The following is a 26,258-nucleotide window of genomic DNA, read 5'->3' on the forward strand; positions in this document are numbered from 1 at the left end:
CCAGGGGGGCGGGCTGAGCCGAGCCGAGCCGCGCTGAGCTGAGCCAGTCGGGCTCGGCCTGCAGGACCACGGGCCGGCGCTCAGGGACGCGGCTTCACCGGAGGAGCTCGGGCGGCGCCAAACCCGCGGGGGCTGCCCCGGCGGCGGGCGCTGTCGGCACGTAGAGACCGGCGGGAAGGGGAAGAGCGACCGCACGGGTGGGAAAAGGCCGCGGGGGTGCCGGGCGGTGCCGCGGCGGCGCCCCCGCCATGAGGACGGGGCCTGGGGCCGAGCTGCCGGGTTCCCGGGCCCGCGGCGGGCCCACCGTGACGTCAGCGCCCTTGCGTCACGGGCCGGCCGCCCGCCCCCGCCCCGTGACGCCATCGGCCGGCGCCGGCGGAGCGGCGAGGCGGAGCGCAGCATGGCGGCGGCGTGGCGGCGGGGGCGGTGCCTGGCGCTGCTGCTGCGCCCCGGGGCCCGGCCCGCAGGTGAGCTGGGGCGGCCCGGCCGCGCCGGCACCCTCCGCTACCGGGCGGCCGGAATCCTGCGCGGAGCTCTGGCGGGCGGGGGCGCGGGCCCCGCGGCGCTGAGGGGACGGCTGCCGCCCCGCGGCCCGGCCTGTGGCACCGCCGGCTGCCGCGCTTTTCGCCTCCCCGGGGCTGCTCTCGCCCCCGAGTGTCGGACCCCCGGGCCGTGTGTGCACACGGAGGTGTCGCGGCTCCCGGCGGGCGGTGAGGGCCGTGGTGCCACCCCGGAGCGGCTCCCGGTGAGCGGCGGCTGCGAACGCCCGGCCCGGGTGCGGGGCGGCGGGTTCTGCGGCTGTGTCGCTGTCCCGCCCGCTCCGTGCCCGCTGCCTCTGTAGCGTAAGGCGTGTCCCGGGCGTGTCGTGCTCGGGTTCACTCCTGGCTCATGTGGGGCACAGAGCACATCCATGTTCATCTGCTGGCTCGTACAGGCTGTATAACATGTCCGGGTGCACTTCCTGGCTTGCATAGATTGTATAACATGTCCAGGTTCATCTGCTTGCTCATATAGGGCATATAACATGTCTACATTAATCTGCTGGCTCATATAGAGCATAGAGTGTGTCCAGGTCAGGTGGGTGCTGGAAAAAGAGTGGAAGGTGATGGCGTTTCTGTTCTCCTGCTGTTCTCATACAAGATAACCTGAGAGGTCACCCTGAAGTGTGTGCGTTTCCCGCTCAGGATTTCACCTGAGGGTCCTTGGCGGGATTGAGGGCTGAAAAAATCTGAACTCTCAGGTCTTGGCTCCAGGATGTGTTGTCTTGGTGAGGCCAAAGCGCACAGGTATGTGAATTGTCATTGACCAAAGCGTGGTGAGAAGCTTCCTGCACGCCTTCTCCCAGCTGTGAGCAGCCCGTGCTGTGCTCCCTATTTCCTTATCTGTCCTCTGGCTCCTAATCGACAGATTTGTAAGTTGTCAGAGCGGTCTGTGGTTTCCCTGTGGGTTTCGAAGGGAAAATGTGACAGAGGAAATCGTGTGACAAATAGGGTCGCTATCAGGGGTAGATAGATAGGTTTATTGTGCCATCAAGTGCCACTTTGGTGTTTCTGGGCAATTCAGTTCTTCCACCGCGGAAATCCCCAGTGGCTTGTTAGCATTTGCTTCTGAGAAGAACACCGCATGCCTCCCTTGGGTTAGATATAGTCCAGCAGAGCCAGTTTTATTCCTTAACCTGTCATTCAGGGGGGAAAAAAAAAGTGAGCAGAAGCTGTGTGGGGTGGAAGTGAAGAGGAGGAGCAGGAGCTGGTGTCGTTCCCCCTGGACGCAGTGGGGATCCCCGGCTGCCGGGACAGCCGTCCCTTCCATTCAGCCACACAAAGCTGGCAGCGTTTTTTCTTGGCTCTCAGGTTGCTGAAGGCTGAAACTGGCACAGAGTTTTTCGGGAGATGCGTTGTTCAGGCAGGGACTCTCTTCTGCGTAGATCCACACGGGGTTTCATGCCCAGCTAGAGAGTCCCTTCCAATGAGATGTGAGCTGGAAGCTCTCATTGCTGGTGCTCTTCTTTGCAAGAGCATCATCCTCAGGCTTGTGACTGCACAGCAGTCCAGCTATTATGGTAATTTCTGCTGACCTAAATTCTCCTCTTTGTTTTGAGCTGCGTGCTGCTTTGTGCTCGATTTCCACCCTAAATTTCTGACTGGCGTTCCGGTTGGCTAAATGCTCACTGCACTCCGTTTCCCAGAAGAACCCGTGTTTCCTGGGGGCTGGGTGGGTTCAGGAATCACTGAGGCATCCTGGTGCCTGGGTTGAAAGGAGCCCCTGAGACGGAGGGTCCTTCTCTTTTCTGTGACATCTTCCCCGTGTGCAAGGCCACTTGTGGGCCATACGTACAGGATCACTCAGAATTCACAGAGAACTGGAAGCTAGAGAATAATCTGGGTGTCTGCTGTCTTTTACAGTGCAGGTGGGGCAGTGATACAGATAGAAAGGTATGTGGATTGTGATAAAGCTCAGCATTTTATTAACTTGATATAAAAAGACCTGATTTGCCTGAGCACATCACAGTGCTCAGCTGGGCCAAGAGCCATTCCTTCCTTGTCTCTTGGTCTTAGGAATTTGTTTCTTGGGCTCATTCTGAGCATCACTTCACCTTGTTAACTCAGCAGATACTTTCTCAGTAGCTTTCATGTGCTGATAACTGTGGGTTTATATCCAGAATTGCTGGGAGCCTTTCCCCTGCTACCCAGGCAAGGGCTCTGCAACAGACAAATGGTCTGAAGATGCTGCAACTTGCATTTAATGGGCCTTGTCTCCAACTGGCACAGGATGGGCTGCTAGTAAAGAATTGTAAGACCAAACATTACACAAATCCAGAAATCACTTTTGAATTGATTGGTGGTGATACATTGTTGTGCTTTAGAGGCAGGGAGGCAAAACATGAGAATACATAAAAAATTATAAGTAATTCTAGTTTCTAGAGTCAGCTCATGTTTATGGGCCGGGAGGGCAGGTGACCTGTTTGTTGGCTCGGGGGCTCTGCTGCCTGTGGATCTGGTGACAGAAGTGGCCTTACAGTTAGCACGGAGCTGCTGCTGATCTGCTGCTCTTTTGGATCCTGGAGTCAGGGAGGGGGCAACATTCCCTTTTATTTCTGCTGCTTGGGAAATGTGTGTGCACGTGTATGTACAAGTGCAGATTTTTCAGAGTATCCTACGCCATCTAGCATAAAATATGTAAACCCTGGGCTGACGGAGGCCCTTTCTCTCTGAAACTTGTTGGGCCAAACGGTGAGTTCTCTGCTGCTTTCCACTTCAGTCACCCAGGCTGTTTTCTTTGTTGCTTTCTCAAATGAGCCCAACAAAGGCAGTGAAATGAAAGATGAAGAACATGTCCTGTGATAAAGCAGAGCTGTTTGTGATGCAGAGAGCGAACAGTCATGTGTGTAGGAGGTGTTAAAATGCATTAAGAACTACTCGTGGGCTCTTTAAGGGCAGGGGAGTAATTCAAACTTCTGGCTGGAGAAGTGCATCTTGATTGAAAGCTTTCTGTGAGGGAGGAGGAAGAATGAGGACTGACAGCCTCATTGATCAGCTCTTGGGGATGAGGTGCAGGACCCAGAAGTGCTGTTAAGGCTCAGGGGTTTGGGTTCACCTGATCTGGAATGAGTGAGAGCCCAGCCAGATCCAGAGCAGCAAAACCTGTTCTCAATGACTGCCCTGGCTGTGGTACCTGCTAAGGTGGGCAGGAGTTTGCAGAGCGCTTGGGAAGGGAGCTTGAGACCTCCCGAGATGAGCTGGAGGACAATGGAGGATATTAGTGAAAGGGCTGGGATGCTGAGATCACTCAAGGGCTGTGACAAGGTGGAGGAAGGTTCGGGAGGGAGCTGGGCTCTGCCAGCTTGTCAGCTGTGACGGCCAAAGCAGCAGTTTTCAGGGAGGTCACAGGTGCACTGCACTGACCATGCCAGTGGTTCTCAGTTCAGTCTTGTGTGGTTTTGTACCCATTCACCTGAAGAAAAGACACCTTGGAGATGTGCCTCTTGCAAGCCTGGGGTGTAGGGTTTGCCTCCTTTCCTTGCTTGATGAAACAGCCTGCAAGCACAGAGCGAGTTGTAAGAAAAGCCTTGGGCTTGTCACTGCTTCCAGCCACATTTGCTGCGTATCCAGATTCTCCTTGATCATCCTGGCCACTTCTCTGCCTCCCAAAACAGCCCTGTCCGTTTATGTTTGTGGTTAGGGCCTGGGAAGGCCAGGTGACCACCTGCCCGCAGCACAGCTCATATTCAGAGCCCCCTGGGCTGTCACTCAGGCACAGCCCATTCTCGCTGTACTTCAGAGATCACACCAAGTAACTGGCTTTGGACAGAGCTCTGTAGTGCTGTAAGCTGTCCTTTTGTGGCTGGGTTTGGCTTTGTTTCATCCCCCAACAGAGAGAAGACGGTTCACCTGGGAACAATGAATGGAAGGAGGAGAACTGAGAATCCCAGCCCTTAATGGGGGTTGTGCTGTTTCCTGACTTGTCTCTCATTTTCCCCACTGATTGCCTTGCTGACCAGTGGCTTTGTTGCTGCTTATGCCAGAGCTGGCTTTGTTGGAAGGTGTACTCCCTGTGCTCTGTTAATTGTACTCAAACAGGCAAAGGCCAAATATTTATTGCCATAAAGCAGCTGTTCGGCTGGCTGATAAAGGCCAAACAGGGTTGGCTGAAGTTGTTCTTAGATATGGGAGTGAGCTTGTTGTAAAGGAGCTGGTTGCTGTTGGTGGGATGAAAGTGAGCAGGAGGAAATAGATTTTGGTCCTAGATGTAGGTGTTAGTGCAGCACCTGGAGAATTTGCATGTGCAGCAGAGGCATCTCTTGGAGCTGCAGGCTGCCTTGCTTGCACTGGGGTTTACGTTTTCACTGGTAGTAATGTGGGAGTTGAAGTGTTCCCCATTGTCTTCAGCTTGGCCAGGTAACAGCGATGAAAGCTGCAGACTGCCTCATCCTCACCAGTTAATTCATTGTGAAAGCTACTAATTGTCGTCTTCTAGCTAGAATTTTAATTCAGCAGAGACAGTCTGAAGTGGCACCTTGCCCTCCTGATGCAGTGAAGGCAATGCTGGAGGGAAGCGGTGGGTTTTGGATTGCGAGGGAACTTCGCCCATGCTCAGACAACCTGACTCCCCACGGGATTACTTAAATGGCACCTTTGAAGAGTGTTGCTGCTGATACTTGTGATTTATACTGAAATATCTTTAACTGTGTCTTCTAGCAAAAGGAGCAGCATGTCTCCAAAGACAAATACCCCGTCATTGGAGCCTCCGGTACAACGTTTCTGCCACCAGCATTTCTGCTTTCCGGACGTACAGCACACAGACAGCGGAGAACAAGGAAGAAGAGCCCCTGCACACCATCATCAGCAACACAGAGAACGTGAAAGGTGGGCACAAACACAGATGTCTCGTGGGAGCTCTCTTGGGGTGCGGGCAGACCTGGGACAAGCTCTGGTGCGGCCGTGCCCTGACCGCGAGGGTGAGCGCTCTGCGGTAGTGGTGCTGCTTCTGGAGGAGCTGCGGGTATTGGTCATCACATCCGAGCTGGCAGAGTCGAGTCTGAACCTGAATTGCACCCTCTTGCCCCTAAAACTGGAATGTGTAAATCAGAATGGCCTTTACTGAGAAATGAGGCCATCAAGACTGCAGGAAGAATTTGCATCTGTGGGCTTAGCCAGGCAATTGACGGTCGTGCATATGTGTGGAGGTTCCATGGGCACTAGAATTTGCCTAAAAAGAGACTTTTTGTCCCAGAAGCAAGCTCTGCCTGCCCAGATCTTTGCTGTGGATTGTGGGGGTCTAATCCTGGTGTCAGCCTTTTAGTTAGAATGAATTGCTTTGCGCATCTCTGGGTGCTTTATAGCAAAGTCACACGAGTTATTCAGGCACAGAATTAGCATCTTAATTCCGTGCTCCCATGGTTTTTCTGGCAGGTACTTTTGAGGCTGCCAGGCCGTGAATGCTGCGGTGGGGTTGATGTGCTGCTGCCCACACCCTGGCTTGCCCTCTCCCTGGGGAACGCAGGTCCTCACCAGCAAGGCACGGCAGAGGTGATGCGTGACCCGTGGCTTCCCCCATGTTGTTCAGATCTCTCTCATGCCTCTAGCAGGAGAAAAGCTATTTTTAAAAGGCCAAGGATGGTCTTTCAGCTGAGATGTTTTGTAGTAGTATTCTTTCTGAGGAAAATTCTCTTTCTGGGCACAGTTATCTACCTCCATAAGTGGCCATACGTATGCACTGCCTTCCCTGCTCCATAGAGACATTTGAGAATCTACCTTTTTCTGCTTAAGGTTCTGTGTATCATTTAGGCATGAGAAATGCTACTTGGCTGTAGTAGCTCATGGAGCAGGGCATCTGCAGAGGGTTCCCTTGAAAATCGAGTCAAGGAAGAGTATGGAAGGCAGACTATAAACCACAGGAGGCACTTGGGTTTGCATGGAGCCACGCATTAGGAGCAAGGGGAGTCAGCTTTCACTTCTCATTTACTGATTGCTCTGCAGCCCAGGCTTGGTCAACAATTTGCAGGTACTGCAAGCTTTGACTGCCTTGAGTTTCATGTGCAAGGAGTTGAGGTGCAGGGGCTGAGTGTCTGCTTGGCAAAGCATGCTGCCTCATCAGGGTGTGTAAACAACACCTTTCTTGTCATCTTGTTGGAGGCCACAGCTACCTGTGCCCCATCCTGCTTCATGCTTCTGCTCCTGGGAAGCTGAAGCATGTGGTAAGACTGCAATTTCGCCTTCCTTCCCAAGAGAACCCTGGTGAAGTGCCTTAAAGTTGTGTTTGTGATTTTATTCTAGGGGCAGCCTCTAAACATGAGTTTCAGGCTGAAACAAAGAAACTGCTGGACATTGTTGCCCGTTCCTTGTACTCGGAGAAGGAGGTAAGACACCCACTTCTTGCTGGTAGATTTTCTGTTGGCAAAGCCCTTGTCTGTGTTAAGGGTACATCCAAAACAGTTGAGCTGGGAGAATACCTGCTCAGTTCCCAGCAAGTCCTGTGCTGTTCACATGCCACACTTTCCTGAATGCAGTTTTCTTATGACACCTTGAAAATGTGTTTTCAAAACAATTTGTAAGTATGGCCAGGTAACTCAGAGCCTCTGCACTTTCATTTGAGTTCAGACAAACTGTTCTCCTGGCAGATAATGGGGAAACACAGTTCTGCTGTTGAGCTGGGAATTACTTTGTGAGCAGGCAATGAGTTTCCAGGTCTCTGGGAGTCCTGGGCAGTGGCCAAGGTCACACTGCAGCGTCGGGTTGTGTCTCGTCCCCAGGTATTTATCCGGGAGCTGATCTCCAATGGCAGTGATGCGCTGGAGAAACTGCGTCATCGGCTGATGGCAGAAGGGAAGGCCTTGCCAGAGATGGAGATCCATCTGCAGACAGACAGCGGAAAGGGAACCATCACGATCCAGGTATCTCCCTTTGGTAACAGGAGTGCGTTACTCCCTGCTCTCACATCACTGGCCTTTGTCCCCTGAAGGATTGGTGGGAGCTGAGTGGCAGAGAAGTTCTGTGGGTTCCCAAGCCTGCCTGGAGAAGTGTTCTGTCCTCAGCTGGACTCTGGTTCACAAGGCTGTAACCTCAAGATTTGATGAGAAACCACCGATTTATCTGCTTCCCACTTGTCCCCATAGGAAAATCAGCTGCTCCTTCCTTCCTATTAGGAACTACCAGTAGCTTTTCTCCCAGTACCTTATCTGGTGCACTTTCCAGGTTGTATGTGCATTTGTCACTAGTGGAGTTATGAGTCTCATTTCACCCTGGCCTTTTGGAAGGAATTCTGTCGCTGCCTGAGGTGTTAAGTGGTAGCTCACAGACCTTCCCTCTCACCTCAGTTGCTGGGAGATGTTGGGGTGGTGAGAAGAACCTTTCATTGCTGATTCTCTCTATCTCCTCCTGCTCCAGGACAGGCCAAGTCCAGCTGGTGCTGAGGCTCTGCCCTAACGTAGAGGTGGGACTATAGATTGCAGCAATACCGTAGCACTCATCTGTCCTCCCTTCGGCAGCCATGGTTTTGATTGTTCCCTCCTGGTGACAAAATGCTTAGTAGGAGGGGGGCAATGGGTGTAAGCATGCTGACCTGTGGGCCGCAGTGTGGGGAGGGAAGGTGGAGCTGGTCCTTCTCTTTGTGCTCTTGTTTGTGGCTATTGTCCAGGGTGGAAGGCTCAGGGTTAGTTTCGGTGTTTTCTTGGCAAAGTTCTTAATGCAAAGAAGGCAACTGGTGACTTTCCTCATGAACCAGCGTCAGCCGTGAGAGCATAGCTGTGGACTGTTCTCAGGAGAGTGGAGAATGATGCAGCCAGCAGTGTGTGAGTGAAGGCTGACCATTGCCAAGTCCAGGGGAGATGTGGCACACACGAAGCATGTGGTCTGATGTTTTTCACATGGGACAAAAGCACTTGCTGTTGGAGGCTGCTCAGTTATTTTACATTTCTGTTTCTCTGCCGAACAAGCAGCTGCCGTTGCCATGGGGAAGTTAGTGATCGTCAGTGGGCAACATAATCATCAACCCAAAGATTCTAAAACCATAATGCAGAGGCTTTGCTATTCCTCTCACACCTGACTATTGCATTTTTCTGGCTGCTGTGTAACACCTGATTCTTTAATGAGCTCTCATTTAGCCCCTAGTAGTGTGTCATTACTATCTTGCTCTCATCTTTCCCTTCTGAGATCATGGTGGACGTGTAGCCTCTCACTCCATCAAGACATTCGTACAGCTCATGTCCTGTAACTGGCAGTTTGGCTGAGAGACCTGTTTGCCCACATCGCAGACAGGGTGCATCTGACGTCACACCCAATTAGATGTGTTAGGGATTTGTCTTTTTATAACCCCCTACCTGGTCGCCTCTGCATCTCTAATGCAACTAAATGAGTCTTAAGTAGGAGGCTTTTAACTGCAGCAATACTGCGCTCTGAGAAGGGAGAGAGAACAGCGCTACTCCAATCCCTTTTAATAGGTTTGCCTTCTCAGTAGTGCCTAAAGCTCCTTACCTATAGTGAAGGGTTTATTTATAACCTCTTGACGAAACATACTGTATGTAACGATTACTTTGAACAAGCCTCATTCTAAACATTTCCGTACCTTTCAGGAATGCAGAGGTGCAAAAAATCTTGCCTGCAAGGACTGATGCAGAGATGGGCCTGCCCCTTAGCTGCTGTTTTGTTTCCTGTACTCACTAAGACTCACCAAAACAGAAGCGGCAGGTCACTCCTGTGGTCTGCAGCAACAGTCGTCCCAGTTTCTTTTAGAAGGGTCCTGTTATCTGACACTGACCTCTAGGTTCTTGTCCTCAGATCTTCACGCTGCTCTTGGCCCCTGGATCTGCTGGGTCTCTCCCTGTCCCTTCCAAACGCTGTAGTATCTCTTTGTGTCTCACGATCTGAGAAAAGACAGGTCTGTAATGTGCGATGGCCTCTGTTGCAGGCGTGTTTCTGGAGAGGATTATCGAGCTCCAGTAAAGGCCTGCATTTGTCTCTGTTAAGTGACTGCAGTTCTGCTTAATTCTCTGCCAGGACTGAATTTCAGTTGTAAGCATAGCAAGATCCAGAATTTTAACCTGATGTCCTCATTCAGGACTATCCTGCCTAAGCCTTGCCAAGTGTTGTATCTGCTAAGGGGGAAATGTGCACTGTCTAGTCCACTGGATTACACCACCTCAGTTTCTTCATCGAAGTCCTGTTGTTTTAGCAAATTCTGCCGCTTCCTCCACCCCTTTCGAAACTGCCTCATTCTGTTTCTAGGACAGCTCCATCTGGTAGCAGCCACAGACTGCAAGGCCAGATCTCTTAACAAAATCCACTTGAAAATGTCAGGGCTGTGTTTCCAATGAGGACAGATCTGCAGAGCTCTGCAGTTCTGCATGCTAAGGCTTTACAGACATGCTTTTGGACCCATTGAGGTGGGAAAAGAGAACCCTTCACAGACCCCAAAGCCCTGCGACCACAGAGCTCTCCTTCAACCCCCGCGTGGGGCTCCCCACAGCGGGCGCTCGGCTCTGGCGCAGTCGGTGCTGCTGCCGTGCAGCTCTGCCGTGCTGCTGTGTCTGGTGCTCACCCTCTCTATGAGCTCAGGGATGGAGCTGTGCTCATTGCTGAGGATTAATTTAGGGCTAGGAGAGTGCTAACCGGTTAGAGGAAACTGAAATGTTTGCAGAGCTAATAGCTGCTGCTGCTGGGTGAGGGAGTGTGACTGCTGTTTGAACACAGGTAAGCAGTGTAATTGCTGCTAGAGCTTGGGCTGCACAGTTCTCTTTGCTGGGCTTTCTTCTCACTGTTGCAGTCATCCAGAATCAGTGTCTGTGAAGCCACAAAATAACAAGTTTGCTGTGTTTGGGAGGAGTTAAAATGACTGCAAACACCACTCCTCCCTGCAACAGCTCCCTATATCACCGAGCAGATCTCTCCTGGCTTACGAGTTATAAACACTGCAACAAGGTCTTGCAGACATGCGGGCTGTCCTGAGTCTCCGGTAAGGAACTGGGACGTTTGGGCGTTAGCAGTTCAGTGCAGCTGCACCCACACGTCCAGCAAAGCTTCGTGCAAGTGGGGAGCTGGTCCCCCTCCCACTGGGCCGTGTCCTGGCTGCCGGGCTGCAGCAGGGACAGGGTGACATCCGCAGCTGCGGGCAGTGCTGCCGCATCCCTCTGACACCGGCTGGAGGGAGCAGGAGAGGGACAACAGTGCAGGTAGAGATGGAGGAGTAAAGCCGTCTGTACTTGGACAAACCTTTGGTGGAATTAAGCTTACATGGATGTGCCGCTGCTTGCCGGGGTGGATTAGAGCTTCCAGTTGTTGCGTCATCTTTAACAAATAAGCCAGAGAACCAGAAATATAAACGCATCTCAAATAACCTGCGGCCTAGGGAAGGAAGTGCAGAATCTTTTCTTCCCCTTCATGCCAGAATAAGAGCATGTCACATTTAAAAATGAGAAATTCCAAGTGGATAAAAGGAAGTACGTTTCTAAACAGCGGATATTTAGGCCTGGATGGGTGGAGGCTGAGCCTGTAGCAATGCTCAGCATTGCTGAAAATTAACACGGGGTATTGGAAAGGAAACCTCGGGCTCTCTGCTTTGCACAGCTTCTGTGTACTAGACCGAGATTACCTTGTATATGTATGCATCATTTTTTGTGCCTTTTCTTCCACTCGTGGCTGCTGCAGGTGCTGTATTGGTTCTAAACCAGAACGCTGCTCCAGCGCAGCTGCTCTCCTGGTCTTATGAATTTTAAGTCTCTTTGAGCAGGATATTTAAATAAGGGGGCACACTTGCTAAACAGACATTTTGAGGTTTTATTACCTTATCAGTTGGTGAAAGCAGCATGTCCTTATTTTATAATGTAGTCAGTGTTCTTCTGATGCCCTGTTGAGATTTTGCACTGAAATGTTTTTCAAGTGTTCATTTTGCAACAAAGCAAAATGAAAGGCACAGTAACTCAGACATGTACCTCTAACTGCAAGCATTTCAGATACAGCCATGGCAAAGGCAGCAGTTAAAGGTTAGTTAATGGATTGCTTGTTTTAACGAGACTCTGCAATACCTTAAATTGGACTTGGGTAATGAGCAAAGATGTTACATTGCATAGTTTTGCTGGTAAACAAGAACGTAGGTAATTTGTTGATGTAAACTAGATTTGTTGCTGTAATTATGTGCAGTTTGTTTTTGATTTACCAAAAAGTATGAGATGAATACCAGAGCTGTGGACTGAGTGATGAGACAGACAGTGGGGCCAAAGATGTTGCATTACCCCTCTGCCAAGGAGGACGGAGGCACACAGGCTGCGGAGCCAGCACAGAGGATTTCACGCTGGGAGCGGGAGGTGCTGCGTGCTCTGCAGTTATCCAGCCGTCCTTACACAAAACGGTCACTGTTTGCAAATGTCCAGCACCCACTCCACGAAGGTTAGAGCAAAGTGCAGAGGAAGCACAGAGGTCCCGAGCTGTTCACCCGTAGGTTTTGTATCTGGGAGGTTGCCACACACAAAAAAAAGACGCCAAAATTGGTGTTTGTCTGCTGTGTCTACAGGGGAAATGTTACTTAGTTTGGAGGTGTAGTTCAACAGGTGTGTCCGTAGTGCTCTTCATGGTCCCTCGGGAGATGAGGTGAAGGTCTGTAGCCTGTTGAGTTGTCTGGCAGAGGGACAGGCTGTAGAGCGGATGGTTCAGGGGAAGGCTGTTTACTTTGCACCCTAAGAAGTCCCAGAGGGGAAATTCAACCGGGCAAGTAGATTGTTGTTCTGCTGAGTAACAGAAGGGCTTCTGTAATTAACCTTCAGCTAATGAAGTGTCAGTGCACTGAACTGTATTTCATGGTATACAGTGGTTTGTTTCTCCAAGCTTTGGAGAAGCATTTGGCACTTCAAACTCTGAACGTATCCCTCACGTCTTATAATTTTGGAAGCCCTGTGTACAATTTGCTTTGTGCTTTTACAAATAGCTTTGCTGTGGCTGTTTTCAGCCTGATAAAACTTTTCTTGCAGGCTGAAGGGGAGGCTTGAAACTGTCTGCAGGGGCAGAAAATTGGCGATATTGATGGTGGAGCAACGGCGGTCCTTGCCTTTGTGCTGGCCGATTGCAGGTAGCAAGTGTTTGCAGCGGGATGTGTGATGACACGGTGGTTCCTGGCAAAGATGCCAGAGGCCGAGCAGCAGCCTGTGCAGCGCGGAGCGATGCGAGAAGGGCCGTGCACGTCCCACCAGCTCCTTCCTCGGAGCTAATGCTGCCAGCACTCGCGTGGCCCAGCCCCAGGCGGGCTGTTTGTGGGCAGGTTCCTCCGCTTCCCGTGGCTGAAGAGCCCCTGCCCTGCAGAAGCCGAGCTCCCATCTCTCCGCCGCCACTTCGCTCCTGTTCCTGAGCAGCCCCATCTGGCGCAGGCAGCCCAGCAGCAGTGGAAGGGCAGCCGCAGGAAACGTGTGCGCGGCAACAGCGTTTTGAATCGTGATGGCGTTTCCATCGTCATCCGCCCAGGTGTTTTCCTGCCGTAGGAAATGTCCGCTTTGCCAGGATCTCTGGCCAGCCACCTAAAAACACTTTCCGCTTTCCCTGTCAGCGGCTCAGCACCGTCAGGGGAGCAGAGCATTTTGAGCTGTGCTGTCTTTGTTCGTTGCAATTCACCACCATCAAACCCGTCTCCAGGAATTGTCGTTAAGCATTTTGCAATAAGTTTGGCAGGGAGTTTGGAATTCAATAGCTAAATAAATTCACGAGGTAGGGATGTATTTTTTTAACATACTGGAATTTGGGAATGACATGCTGTGCTATAAATAGGAGTGGATCAGAGGAGTTAACAGTTCTGTTCAGGGTCTGGCATGAACAAAACCTGAACCAGATGCTGAAAACTTTTCTTTCTGGCTTTTTCTTCCCTGGGGGAAGGGACCATGTCAGATTCCTGAGATTTTGCCATACTCTGTTTGTTTTTCCTGGCTTTTCATCTCCCACTGTTGAGATCTCACTGGGCATCATCCCTCGTCTCGGCCCAGATGACTGCCTGGCTTTACCATATTTAATCAAGGGGAAGGTGTTGCTGTTCTGTGGCTTGTTGTAGATGCAGAAAAATGTCTTAGCCACATGGCACCTCACTCAGTAACCCCACAAGTTGACCACAGTTCGATTCTTCAGTGGCGTTAAACACTAGACTAAAAAACATGTACTGACATTAACTTAATTTGCTAGCAAATAAGCCAAATAAATGCCCCACATGGGTGGTAGAGGCATGCTGTGCCAGAATTCATTCCGGCATCTCACCTCCGAGCCATCAAGCAGCAGCCAGTTCTGCTCTATAGCTTGTTTTGCTGACTCCTGCGTGCCGAATCCCACCCACGTTAACCATGCTGGGAGCATCGGGCCGCCTCGGGATGCGCAGGCTGCTCTCTCCTGTGATACCTGTGCTCGCAGTTATTCGGGTAGGGCTGGACTCCTCGTGTGAACAAGAATAGCCTGTCACTTGGCTGATTTTCACAGTGCTGTCACCTTACAGAGTGGCTGCAAGGGGTGTTTCTGTCAGGTAGAGAAGCTGCTGGGATGTGGGAGAGGGAATAGCACTTGGTTTTCAGAAGTGGCATTGTGGAGGGCGTTAGCCTGCGCCTTGCTTCTGTGCAAGATGTATGTGGAGCAAGTCTGAAAATACATAGGGCTACAAGGTGGGGAAGATTTTTCTTGCGGTCCTGTGTGACAGGGTGGCCATTTCTAGTTGGGGTTTGCTGTTATCTGTGTTCCTTGGGGTCGTGCAAATGTGTTGTGGCAACAAATGAAGTTGCAGCCTGCTCTGAGGCTTGTTGCAGCCTTTTCTGGATGGTGCTGCTGCAGGGTCTGCTGCCCGAGGTGTGCACTGGCAGCAGGCAGTTGTTCATCTGCGTGCAGGAGCGCAAATCTGGATTAAAGTGGGGAAGACACCAAGCCTTGTGCTTCTGGAGCCTGGACAGAGCGCTGTGAGGTGGGTCAGCGTGCTGTGCTTCCAGCTGCGGTTGGGCTGTTCCCACAGACACCACAATACCCAGCTGTTGGGGACCTGGACACCGAAATCTTCATACTCAGGTCTTGTGGAGTTTAATGTGAGGGGGAGAGGAGGAAGAAGAAGACAGAGCAGATGGGGATCAGTGAAATGTGGTGCTTGTAGGCAAGGGTCTGCATTACCTGAGAGTTAAGGGATTCACTGCTCTGCCACTGATCCCTGTTGTGAGGGCATCGGTTCCCCATCTGCGGATTGGAAACAAGCTGTTTCTCGCTGCTCCTTAATTCCCCTTTCGACTTGTTCAGGAATTGAAACTCTGCCCATGTACAGTGAGGCTGTGCCTGGGTTGGGATCTGTTTCCAGCACTGTCATTCTGTGCATTTTTAGAGGGTTGTAGCAACCAGCCTGTCTTGGCATGGTTTTGTTTTCTCTCAATAAAGGGCTCAAGTCTCTCAACTTTGTGGTGGTTTATAACGACAGGGCAGCTGGCTGCCCCTTGGAGCTGTGTGGCTTTGGCACCCGCTATTCTGATGATGTGCAGCTGCAAGTCTGCTGTTGCATTTACTGCTGGCTGGGAGGGTGTGGGAGTCAGAGGCAGAAGTTGCTCAGGTGCTGGTTGCTAAAGCAGCACTTCTTCAGCTGCAATTGCTGTTTCTTTTCAGGACACAGGTATTGGGATGACCCAGGAGGAGCTGGTTTCTAACCTCGGTACCATTGCTCGATCGGGCTCAAAGGTAACCTGGGATGAGGCACCCCTTCTTCCCCCTTAGAAAGGCCTGCTCCAATTACAGGCACTTCTGTTCTCCCAGTAGTTTCTCATTCCATTTTGTCTCATGGCCACCAGCCCAGCTGTGAAATTATACCCCTCCTGGAAGGTAAAATGTACCTGTGGAGTCTTCTAGCTCCTAATGGTCTCTGCCATGTGCTGTGAGAGGCCTGTGGTGCCCAGGCTAATGGGCATGTGCGTGTAAAGCTGCTGCACCTGGCTGCCCTTGCTCCCAAAAGCAAATGCCTTCCTCCCCACGCCATCATTATGGAGGGGCACACACTTGCTCAGAATTCACCCTGTGAACAGGAGGGCAGCAGCTGCCTCCTCGTGCTGGCAAGTTTTTACATATTATATGTACCTGATTCTTTTTTTTTTCTTCTCTGGAGTCACCACTTTAAGGTTTTGTGCTCCTGACTGACTGAGCTCTCACTTGTTTTCTTTTACTGCTAGTGACAGTGAGTGTTGCCCTAAGCAATGCTCTGGTTCCAGAGGTGCAGTCCCCGTGGAAGAAACCCTTTTTCTTGGGCACCATCCTCAGAACACTGATGGCAGAACTGTGGGATGAGGGTGCTGGGCTGCCGGGACTGTGGTACCTGGCGTAGGCCTGGGTCAGTGCATGAGGAGCCCAGCTGGAGGATGGATTGCAGCCTCCCAGGGGTATCTGAACTTACTGCACACTGGTTTATATCTCCTTTGTTCCTCCAGGCTTTTCTAGACGCTCTGCAGAACCAAGCTGAAGCCAGCAGCAAAATCATTGGCCAGTTTGGAGTGGGTTTCTACTCAGCCTTCATGGTGGCCGATAAAGTGGAGGTGTTCTCACAGTCTGCAGAGCCGGGGAGCCCAGGCTACCACTGGTCATCGGACGGGTAAGGCTGCAGCATGGGATTGAAGCCTGGGGGGCTGTGATCAGACTAGGCATGGACTGAAAGCTCTGCAAAGCAAGACAGGGCTTGTGTTGTCTTTCATGCCTGGGCTTGCTGATTTAGATCCTGCCCAGATTCAACAGGGTAACAGAGTGTGGCCAAATGTGGCAGGGTGAAAACAACAGGGACAAACTGGCTTTGTCAGAGCAGGTGTGTTGAGGACAAAGAGAGTACCTGCCCCTCCTGTTCTGTCTCTGCTGGCAGGCAGTCATCCTAGCAGTGCCCCAAACTGCAGAGACAGATTTAATCTCTTTGGTCCCCTTTTTGCTCGAGGGCACCCACAGTAGGCAGGGCTCGTGCAGTGCCATGGCTCTGAGGCACGTGCCTTCTGTATGTTGGATCTACGCTTATCCTTTGCTTTTTGCTTGAAGTTGCAAACGTGTGATGGCAAAGCTGTGGACTGCTGGACCATGTTGAAATTGTATCTCCTGAGGGTGAAAAGCCCTGCATCTCCGTCAAACCTCCTAGGAATGAAGCTTTTACTAAGTTATTCACATCCTTTGAAAAAAAGGTCTCGTAACTGAGACATCAGCCTGTCTTGGGCTGCAGGCATGCTGCCATGCGCTGCGCTCTGTACTGCCGTATGCCTGCAAGGCTCACTTGTCCATCATCGGTGCTGCTGCCCCTCTGCTGGTCAGTGCTCTCACCAGTGTTTGATCCCCATGTGGCATTCACATAGCAGAAGGGTAGGAATGGTTGTCCAGAATGAGCACAGCTGCTTTTCATTGTAACCCGTTACCGCCTACGCCAGTGGAGATACGAATGGGGCCCGCAAACCAGTCAGAGCAGTCAGGGAGAAGGCAAGAGCCTGGGTGGGTCACTGCAGGAAATGCAGGAGAGGTGCTGAAGGCTAAGCCCACGCAGCCTGAAGTTTGTTTGAAGTTTGCTTCCTTTTCAGTAAAGGCTGGTGGTGTCTTTACAGAGGAGTGTGTCCTGGGTCTGGAGTTTCTGTAGGGAAGGCAGCCACATGTTCTTGGGGCACTTCTCAGAGGCACAGAGATCATTCAGGCGTTCAGGATGGTTTGCCTTTTCCTCTTGATGCTGAAGTGTTGTGTGTGCTCTTAGTTTAATAAAATATTTTAATGTCCCATCATGGATGTATCTGAGCCACAGACTGACATGGGGTCTGTTTCTAATCCAAGTTCAGGGATGTTTGAGATTGCAGAAGCATCTGGTGTCAGAACTGGGACTAAGATTATTATACATCTCAAAGAAGACTGCAAGGAGTTTGCAAATGAAGACCGAGTCAAGGGTGAGTGGAGGAGGGAGGTGCTGTTACCTGCTGAGGGGCTGCGTGAAGTCTCTTGGTTCTCTGTGAGCGGGAGGTGAATTTACAGCAGTTTTCCTCTCCTGCACCACCTTTCACTTGCTGTTACCGAAGCAATTCTTCCTCTGTTGTTTTCACAAACATGACTTCTCTGTCTTATTTTCATTCCAGAGGTGGTGACAAAATACAGCAACTTCATCAGCTTCCCACTGTATCTCAACGGGAGAAGAATTAACACGTTACAGGTGAGCAGGAGGGCCACAGGCAGGTCACTCGTGGAGGTGAACCACTGTGATCCTCCACTGGAGATGGGAAACAGCATAAAGCTGCTGTTGTTCCTGAAAATCAAGGAAGGATTGTCCAGGATATCACAGACCCTGTAGCAATCAGTTAATTAGAACAAGAGGAGACAATTTGCCAGAAGTCATGCCTGGTACTGCTTGTTTGCGTTTGTTGGAGAGAGTTCATGCAGATTAGCTAAGCAGTTTTTATTTATAGTTGTCTTCTAGATCTTCCCTTAATCAGAATGATATTTCAGTGCTTTGTAATACTTATTCTAACTGTTTAAGCCAGGTAGTATGCTAGTGATGTAGGGTTTGCTCATATCACTGGTGTGCTGACACCTCTTGCTGCAGTTCTCTCTGTCCTTCAGCGTGGGGTAGCCAGTGCCAGTGAATGGTTGGTTTTCATAATGGCTCAGCTCACAGCCTGATTTTCTTCGCAGCACTGCTTGATGCTGGCAAGTTCTGACCACTAAAACTTATATAGCAGCCACATCCATTTTAGTCAGAAGCTCTTGGCCCAGTTGCAACAATCACCTAGGTGAAGTTAATTATCTACAAATGAAAAATCTATGAATCATTTTCCTCCAGCATCTCCTTTTTCTGGTTGGTTAAAGCTTCTTTACCTGAGAGAGCAAGCAGAGAGTGTGTGTATATTGGTTTTGTTTCCTGGAATGTGGCACTGAATGCACAGACTTTCAAGACTGTACTTAAATATTTTATCATGTTAATTTATCTAAGGTTCTGTAATTGGTGTTATTAGTCACTGATATTTATTTGGATTCCTGCATAATAGTGTTTGTTCCAAAGGCTTTCTAGCTGTTTTCCTTAAATTACAAAACCAGAAATAGATTTAGACAGCTGTTTGCTCTTTCTACCTGACAGTCAATAGAACAGACTCCCTAGAGAAGACTAGTACTAGAGTAAGGGGTGAACTGCCCTTAATAAGAGTCATGTACTTTTATCTTCTTATCAGAAAGTCTTTTTTCCCTTGGGATACAGCAACGGCATTGTTCTCATTATGCTCCCATTTCAAGACTTTTCTTTATCCAGGATCTTGTTTTTGCATTTTTCCACACATCAACATCAGTTCACTGTAAACAGACCCATCAGTTCACATGTAAACAGTTCTCTGGTGTGGGTTTTCCTAGATAAGCTCTTGAATGCTTGCTATGTAGCTGACAATGTGGAGTTAGAGGCTTTTCTGGTCTAATTGTGATAACTGTGGCTACAAGTAAACCTCTGGGAAAGTGGCGCTTCACCCAGCAACAGCTGCTGTAAAGCACCTTCGTACCCAGTTGAGACTGTAATCCTACCTGTGATCCTGCAAACCCTCCAGGATGCTTGTGTGTGCTGGAGATGTTATGAAGCCACCTGTGGAACAAGGCTTTGGGGCAGAAGAAGCTTTAAGGAGTGTGGCAGCACAGCAGGGCTGCCAGAACCCTGAATCCCCTGGAGGGATGGGCTGGATGTTTGTATTGCCCCCCGTGATCACTCCTGTCACTCATTAAGGCTTGAGCAGAAAAGAGTGGCCGTGAGTGATCTTCACCGGACGGGAAACAGGAGATTCTTGGTTGAGTCCCAGTGCTTGTTAAACAGGCAGAACCTCCCGTGTCTTTGCTAGATGCCAGTCTTGTGCTGAAGTACTGAAAACGTAAATGCGGTGTGAGCCTGGGTTGGATGCTCCAGACAGTGCTGGGGGCTTTAGAGCAGCAGAAGGTGGAAAGCGTGGCCAAGGGGAAGGACGTGGACTGGAGGTCAGGATTTCAGTTCACGTTTTGATGTGTGAAATGGTACTGCTGGGGCACTTTCTGTCCCTGCAGCAGGGGTGGCCAAGTGGTTCACAAAGCATCTCCTGAACTGCTCAAAAACAAATCAGCAGAAAACAGGCAATCCTGGAGTTGCTTCACCAGCACTCAGCTGACATTATGGTGGGATGGTGACCTCCATCAGGGAGACAGGCTGGTTGCAACAGATCCACCCCCTTAAACTTTCGCTTTTCTTTTGCTTGTTGGTCAGGCCTTGAGATACTTGACCACTTCTGCCAGTCAGCTGAGCTGTGGTAGCTGCCCAGGATGCTCTTGGCCAGTCGCAGGTGTGAATCAGTGCATGTTAGCCAAATTCCTTTTGTTTTGGCCTAAACAAAGCTGCCTTAGGTATGTAGCAGTGCAAGAGCACCTCTGTGGGAGGTGACCTGAGATTAGCTGAGGGGCAGTAATTTGTTAGCCTGTGATAAAGGGCCTGAACCATAATACATTCCGCTGCCGTCGGGCTGCACAGAGATTTTGTATGCTTGAAAAATCGTACTTCCTTACTCCAGTGCCCCAGAAGGAAAGTGTAACTCTGAAAGAAGAACCCTGCACTGTGAGGCCACAGGTCTTGATAGCTGACGGGAACTCATCTCCTCATCCACAGGCACTCTGGATGCTGGACCCAAAGGACATTGGCGAGTGGCAGCACGAGGAGTTCTACCGCTTCATAGCACAAGCTTATGACAAGCCCCGCTACATCCTGCACTACAAGACTGACGCTCCCCTCAACATCCGCAGCATCTTCTACGTGCCTGAACAAGTACGTGCCCTTCTGTCCAGGGAACAGTGGGACACCCGCCCAGTTGCTCAGAAGAGGAGAGAACAGGAAAGCTCCTTAAGGAAAGGGGGCAGCTATGACTGCAGAATGGCAAGGAGGAATATCCAGTGTGGCATCTGTGCGGTGGGCTGGGTGCCATGGGATAGTTATGGGGGTGTTGAACCACAGGAGGAGTGGGGAGATGGCTCTGGTAGGTCCCTAGGGAAGAGAGGCAAGATTTCAGCTCTTGCTGGGTTCAGCACTGGTAAACAAGACTGCATTGTGGCCTGGTCAGCTGGTGTAGCCACAGACATGGGGCAGCACAACGTATAGCTGGGCACCCTGCACAATGCTGGTGTTACCCTTCTGTCTCTTGTTCCTGCAGAAACCATCCATGTTTGACATCAGCAGGGAAATGGGCTCCAGTGTTGCCCTCTACAGCCGTAAAATTCTCATCCAAACCAAAGCTGCAGACATCCTGCCTAAGTGGCTGCGTTTTCTTCGAGGTGTGTGCTGGGATCGGGCATAGCAGGCTGTGGAGCTTCCACAGGGGGTGAGGCGAGGGGCTGCCTTCCTGAGCCTGGCACTTGTGTTTGCCTCACTGTTCAGGGGTTGCTCTGTGTTCTAGGGGTTGTGGACAGTGAGGATATACCCCTGAACCTCAGCAGGGAGCTGCTGCAGGAGAGCGCCCTTATCAGGTAAGCAAGAGGTAGATCCTGTGGGCTGCTGAGGCTCTTCCAGCTTCTCGCTGGTTGAGGAGGGCACATTGTGGGATAGTTACAGGGACTTGGAGGGACCTGGTATGGAAGCTGCAGCATTTCCATCCTTGAATTTCTGTAGCCTGTGAGTTTTTTCTCAGCCATGCTGGTCACATCTTGAGATGTGGGAGCAGTGTCCTGTGTCATACAACTTGCTGCTGCCTGCTTGGGTATGTGTCCCTCATGTCCTAGGCTGCCTTTCAGTATTTCTGATCTACGGTGGTAACAGTGGATTTGCTCTTTAAAGTGTCTGATCTGCACCACCAAGTGGTGTGGAAAACAAAACCCAGCTGTCCTTAAAAAGGCTTGTTCCTGCTGCAGGAAGCTCCGAGATGTTTTGCAGAAGAGAGTGATCAAGTTCTTCATTGACCAGAGCAAAAAGGACCCTGAGAAATATGCCAAATTCTTTGAGGACTACGGGGTTTTCATGAGAGAGGGGATTGTCACCATAGCAGAGCAGGATGTCAAGGTACCAGAACTCCTGAAGCACTGCAGCTGTTGGGAAAGAGTATTGGCTCCTACCGTGACCTGGGATGAGGGGGGCTGCCACTTCTCTGTGAATCTTATATGCCCATAACTTGTGTTCCTGGGTCTAACAAGACCTACATGTTACCTACATGTTCTCTAGTGCCTTGACTCTCACTCTTTCTGGTGCTGCTTCCCACTTAATTTGAGATGCTGCAGATTCTCTGTACCCATACTGTTGTCAGCCCTCCCTGATGCAACATGAACAGGGCTTTCCTCTGCTGTTGTCCTCTGCCTGGATTCCCGTTTCCAGGAGAGCGTGACCTACGTCCTGTCTAGGTCTCTCTTCTGCCTCCTTAATATCTGGAGCAGGAAGGGAGGGACTCAAAATCCCCTGAGCCTTTTTGCGAGGCTACAAACAGGCCTGCATGCTACACAGCAATGTCTTGGGGCTGGGATGGTCAGGTAGAGAGCATAGTCACCTGTCCTCTGCTCACAGAAGCACTTTTCTTCCAGGAGGACATAGCAAAGTTGCTCCGTTACGAATCATCCGCCCTGCCTGCAGGCCAGCTGACCAGCCTGAACGACTACGCCTCCCGCATGAAGGCAGGGAGCAGAAACATCTACTACCTGTGTGCACCCAATCGGCACCTGGCTGAGCACTCCCCATACTTTGAGGCCATGAAGAAAAAGGAGATGGAGGTGGGTGAGCAGTGTGCCATGGCCATGGGAACACCCAGAGCTGCTACATCAGTGGTCAGGGCTCCTCTGGATCTTGGAGCTGAGCAGGGCAGTGAAACCTCTGACAGACCCCTGTCACTGCTGTGTCTTTGCCCAGGCTCCCTCTGTCTCTGCTCAGACTGGTTACTGCAGCATGAGGCCAGGAAGGACCTGTCACACGCTCTGTGCAGGCAGGTTAGGACTTGTGCAGACACCTAGTTCTGACATCTGTTTAATACCTTTGCTGAGCCCCAGAGCAGGAGCTTGGGAGCTGCTGTGCAGGGCTGGTGATGGTGTTACAGGTGTTCTCTGCAGGCAGGTGGCCCTTTCAGGACGGGAGTTGGTGCTGGTTCTCACTCTCTGTGGGGCAGCAGGACTTGTTCAGCTGCAGACCTGCCACCCATGGTGACAAAGCACTCCAAGGGTTTGCTTTCATTTGGGGCCATGAGCAGTAGTCACCACGGGGTTGAACCTGCTAATTTCCATTGTGCTGTTCTTGTTGTTTGGTGTGGAGTTGCCTTGGGAAGGAGGAAATGCTGTTACATCCCAAACAAGGTGTTGTTGTCCCTTTTTTTGGCACAGGTCCTGTTCTGCTATGAGCAATTTGATGAGCTGACACTCTTGCACCTTCGGGAGTTTGACAAGAAGAAGCTGATCTCGGTGGAGACAGATATTGTTGTTGATCACTATAAGGAAGAGAAGTTTGAGGAGAGCCACCCAGGTATCGTGAGGCTCCCCTGGCCCTCACTGCTGCCCTGTGCCAGACAGCAAGGGGTCACCGCCAATGCTTGTGAAGCTCCTGAGCGTGCAAGCAGGAGCACTCCTTTCCATTCTGCCATTTTCCTGCTCTGAGGCAACTTGCAGTTTTTGCAGATCCCTTTCGTCCTGTGTGATCAAAGTTTAAGGGATTTGCTAATTTAAACAGATGGAATGTCATATGCAGGGTTCCCATGATTGGAGTTTTAACAACACGCACACATCTGGTGCCCTGACAGGCAGGCAGGCACTGGCAGGGCATGAACCTGTCCTCTCTGGGTACGGCACGATCTGGAATGAGGCAAATATGTAGGTGTGTGCTGAGTGGTGCTGCCTTTCCATTTCCCCAAGAGAACAGATAAATGGAAGTATGAAATGGATTGAGCTCAGAAGCAAAGCTCACTGTCCGTTGGCCCACCATAAATGCACGCTCAGATGTGCCCTCTTTCCCCTACCAGCTGCAGAGCGTCTGACAGAGAAAGAGGCGGAGGATCTGCTGGCCTGGATGAGAAATGCCTTAGGCTCTCGTGTCACTGGTGTTAAGGTAGGTATTCTGTGCCTGGATAACTGAATACAGGAGATCCAGGGAGTTAACAATCTAGGGAAAAAAGATGGTGGTTGATTGGTGATTTGCTGTCACAGATTTTTATTTGAACCCTGAGAGAAGCCATTCTCCATGCCTCCACTGTGTAGATGTATGAATGCTGACATTTGTGATTTGGATAATCAGCGTGGCAGCAGAACAACCACATCTTAATGTGTAACGATCAAACCCATTTTACTAGCTCGTGCTCAGGTTAGCAGAAGAACAGGCGGGTGAGTGTCTTGCCTGTGGACTAGAAAGGCTTGTTGGCAAGAAGTGCTTTGGGTCCAGCTGCAAGCTGCTACCTCTGGACCAGTGGGGCCATTTGAGCCCCCAGCTTTCCTGCTGGTTTGTGTAGCTCCTGTGGGGTCGGGACGGATTGTGCCAGGGCTTGCTGTGAATCTGTGCTGAGGAGACCCTGAGTCCTTGAATCTCCCCCACCTCTGAGCCATCTGTGTTTTCCATCTCAGCACTGACTGCTGGTTTTGCCACAGGTGACTACACGGCTGGACACCCACCCCGCCATGATCACTGTGCTCGAGATGGGGGCTGCCCGCCACTTTCTTCGCATGCAGCAGCTGGCCAAGACCCAAGAGGAACGTGCCCAGCTCCTGCAACCCACCCTGGAGATCAATACAGGGTAAGGGGGAACAACACCAGTGCTAAGCCTGGGACACCACAGTCTTTCTGGGGTGGAGGCAGAGAGGCTCCCAATTAGCGGAGCCCTCCCCATTAGGTGCAGTGTGTGCTACAGTGTCTTAATCTGTGAGGCTGCATGGCACAGTTGACGTGAGCCACCCACACACACTGTCCAGCCCTCTGAGCTCTTGGGGCTTACAGGGACAGAAAGGGAGAGAAGAGAGAAGCCTCCAGAACAGGGCAAAGGAAGTTGGAGCTGTTTTGACCTGTAGGTAGAACCTTTTCTGTCCCACCTCAGCTTAGCTAATCATTCTGGAAATAATTTTCTCATTGTGTTGAAAAATACCAAGTCTCCATCTTGATCTCTCTTGTTCTCAACAGGCATGCTTTGATTAAGAAGCTTAATGAACTGAAGGACAGTCAGCCTGATCTGGCCCAGCTGTTGCTTGACCAGGTGAGAGCCAGGTCTTCCTCAGAAGTGGCCCCATCCTCCCCAGAGCCAGCTTGCAGACCACGTGTGGCAGGGAACAGGGTGAAGCTGTTGTTGCAGGCAGGAATAACATCCCTCTGTGGTCCTTGCTCTGGGTATTTCTGTTACTTGTGGTCCATGTGTTTTCATACCAGACAGCCTAGAAGACATGCTTGGTCTCAGCATGCAAGTCCTGGAGAGTGACATTCACTTCCCCTCCAGGTCTCATCCAGCTTGCACTTGCTGCTTATTTATTGCTTTCTTCTCTTTTTCAGATTTATGAGAATGCCATGATAGCAGCAGGACTGAATGAGGACCCCAGACCGATGGTGAGCCGGCTGAACGAACTCCTCACCAGAATCCTGGAGAAGAACTGAGCCCCAGAAGACTGAAGGATGAACTCTGTGCTGATCTCTCTTTAAGTGCAGTCACTCTGTCAGCTCTTGCAGCATCTGCTTGCAGGTGCTGTGCAGCGAGGGGTTCATGTGGCAGAGGGCCAGGGAGAATGACAAGGACTTCCGTCCCTCGCTGCACATGGAGGAGCCAGTTGTAATTATTAGATCGTGTGTCATCAACCTGTTCAAAGTGCGATGTTCTTAGTGGGAACAAAATCCAGAGGTTGCTACTAAAACAATATGCCAAATTTCTGACACAAGCCTGAAGAGTCTTATTTCATACTGTTTCTAGAAATGGCCTTTACCGAAACAGATATTGTCAGCAAGATTCCCAGTTATGTGTGTGAATACACCACCCCATCCGCTGAGACCCTGTGCACCATTGTGCTCCAAACAAGAACTGACAGAATTAATTAATTTGTTAAGAAACTTCCACCTCTGACCAGGCAGGAGGAGTTGGCTGTTATGGAGATTGATTGCTGCCATTAGCAGACGCACATACTGTTGGTAGAACATGTCACTACAGTCCCATGGCAGAAAAGATCACCAAGTTGCTGGATAATTGAGTTCATCCTGGTCTTGTTGTGGAGAAAGGGAAGAAACCGGGAAACAGTTTTCCAGTGTGTGGCTTTCTAGAGAGTCTCCAGGGATTTTGCCTCTTCTGTGGGATAAACTGCATGTCTAGCTGATCTGTATTTATGATAAATAAACTGCTCTGCTTTTCCAGACCTTTCCACTCTTCTCTCTTCCCCCTGCTGTGTTGGACTTCTTGTCTTCCAGCTGGTGCTCTGTTGGTTCTTCTTTCTTCAGATGCTGCATGGTTCTTTGAGGCATCAGGTGCTGGACAGGGTTGGGAAGAGAGGGCTGTGAAAATGGTAGGTAGCAGCAGAGAGTGTGGAGGGAAAACAGGAGAATCTGCAGCTATAAACCCTGTTAACCTTGCTTTTGAGAATGGAATTTAGCCATTTGAATCCTTTCTGAGGAGCAGTGGCCTTTCAACAGAAGAGGCCTTTGGAACAGAAAATGCCACAGTCTGTGTGTCCGGTTTGTAAGAATTCTTTCTCCTGCCCAGTGGGGGCTCTGAGGCAGCTGTGTTATTTGTTTAGCTTATCTTAAAATTGCCAGAGTAAGATTCTGGAACTGGATTTGGGTAACTGCTTGGATGCTCTGCTGGCCAGGACAACCTTCAGCTCTTTCCCTGAATGCCATGAGCTCTGGTGAGCTAAAGGAAGGCTGACTGT

The 26,258-nt window shown here is 50.7% G+C and overlaps 1 protein-coding gene across 1 annotated transcript; it reads left to right on the forward strand.

Moving 5' to 3' along the window:
* The first annotated feature begins 334 nt into the window (after positions 1-334).
* Positions 335-25,745, forward strand: TRAP1 (TNF receptor associated protein 1). Its single transcript, XM_082064229.1, has 18 exons — positions 335-467; positions 5,196-5,363; positions 6,774-6,856; positions 7,250-7,390; positions 15,087-15,158; positions 15,899-16,059; positions 17,259-17,368; positions 17,555-17,628; positions 20,080-20,235; positions 20,618-20,738; positions 20,861-20,930; positions 21,312-21,459; positions 21,972-22,157; positions 22,758-22,896; positions 23,390-23,475; positions 24,009-24,154; positions 24,535-24,607; positions 24,898-25,745. Exons 1-18 carry the CDS (start codon positions 401-403, stop codon positions 24,997-24,999), a joined length of 2,103 nt encoding a protein of 700 aa, XP_081920355.1. The 5' UTR covers positions 335-400; the 3' UTR covers positions 25,000-25,745.
* The last annotated feature ends 513 nt before the right edge of the window (positions 25,746-26,258 follow it).

This window comes from Streptopelia decaocto (assembly GCF_964273445.1).
Source record: "Streptopelia decaocto genome assembly, chromosome: 13".
Classification (NCBI taxonomy): Eukaryota; Metazoa; Chordata; class Aves; order Columbiformes; family Columbidae; genus Streptopelia; species Streptopelia decaocto.

Coding starts and splice junctions, on each gene's coding strand:
- TRAP1 (XM_082064229.1), top strand. CDS start 401: ATGGCGGCGGCGTGGCGGCGGGGGCGGTGCCTGGCGCTGCTGCTGCGC. Junction 17,369..17,554: donor AAATGAAGACCGAGTCAAGG/GTGAGTGGAGGA, acceptor TTTTCATTCCAG/AGGTGGTGACAAAATACAGC. Junction 24,608..24,897: donor CCCAGCTGTTGCTTGACCAG/GTGAGAGCCAGG, acceptor TCTCTTTTTCAG/ATTTATGAGAATGCCATGAT.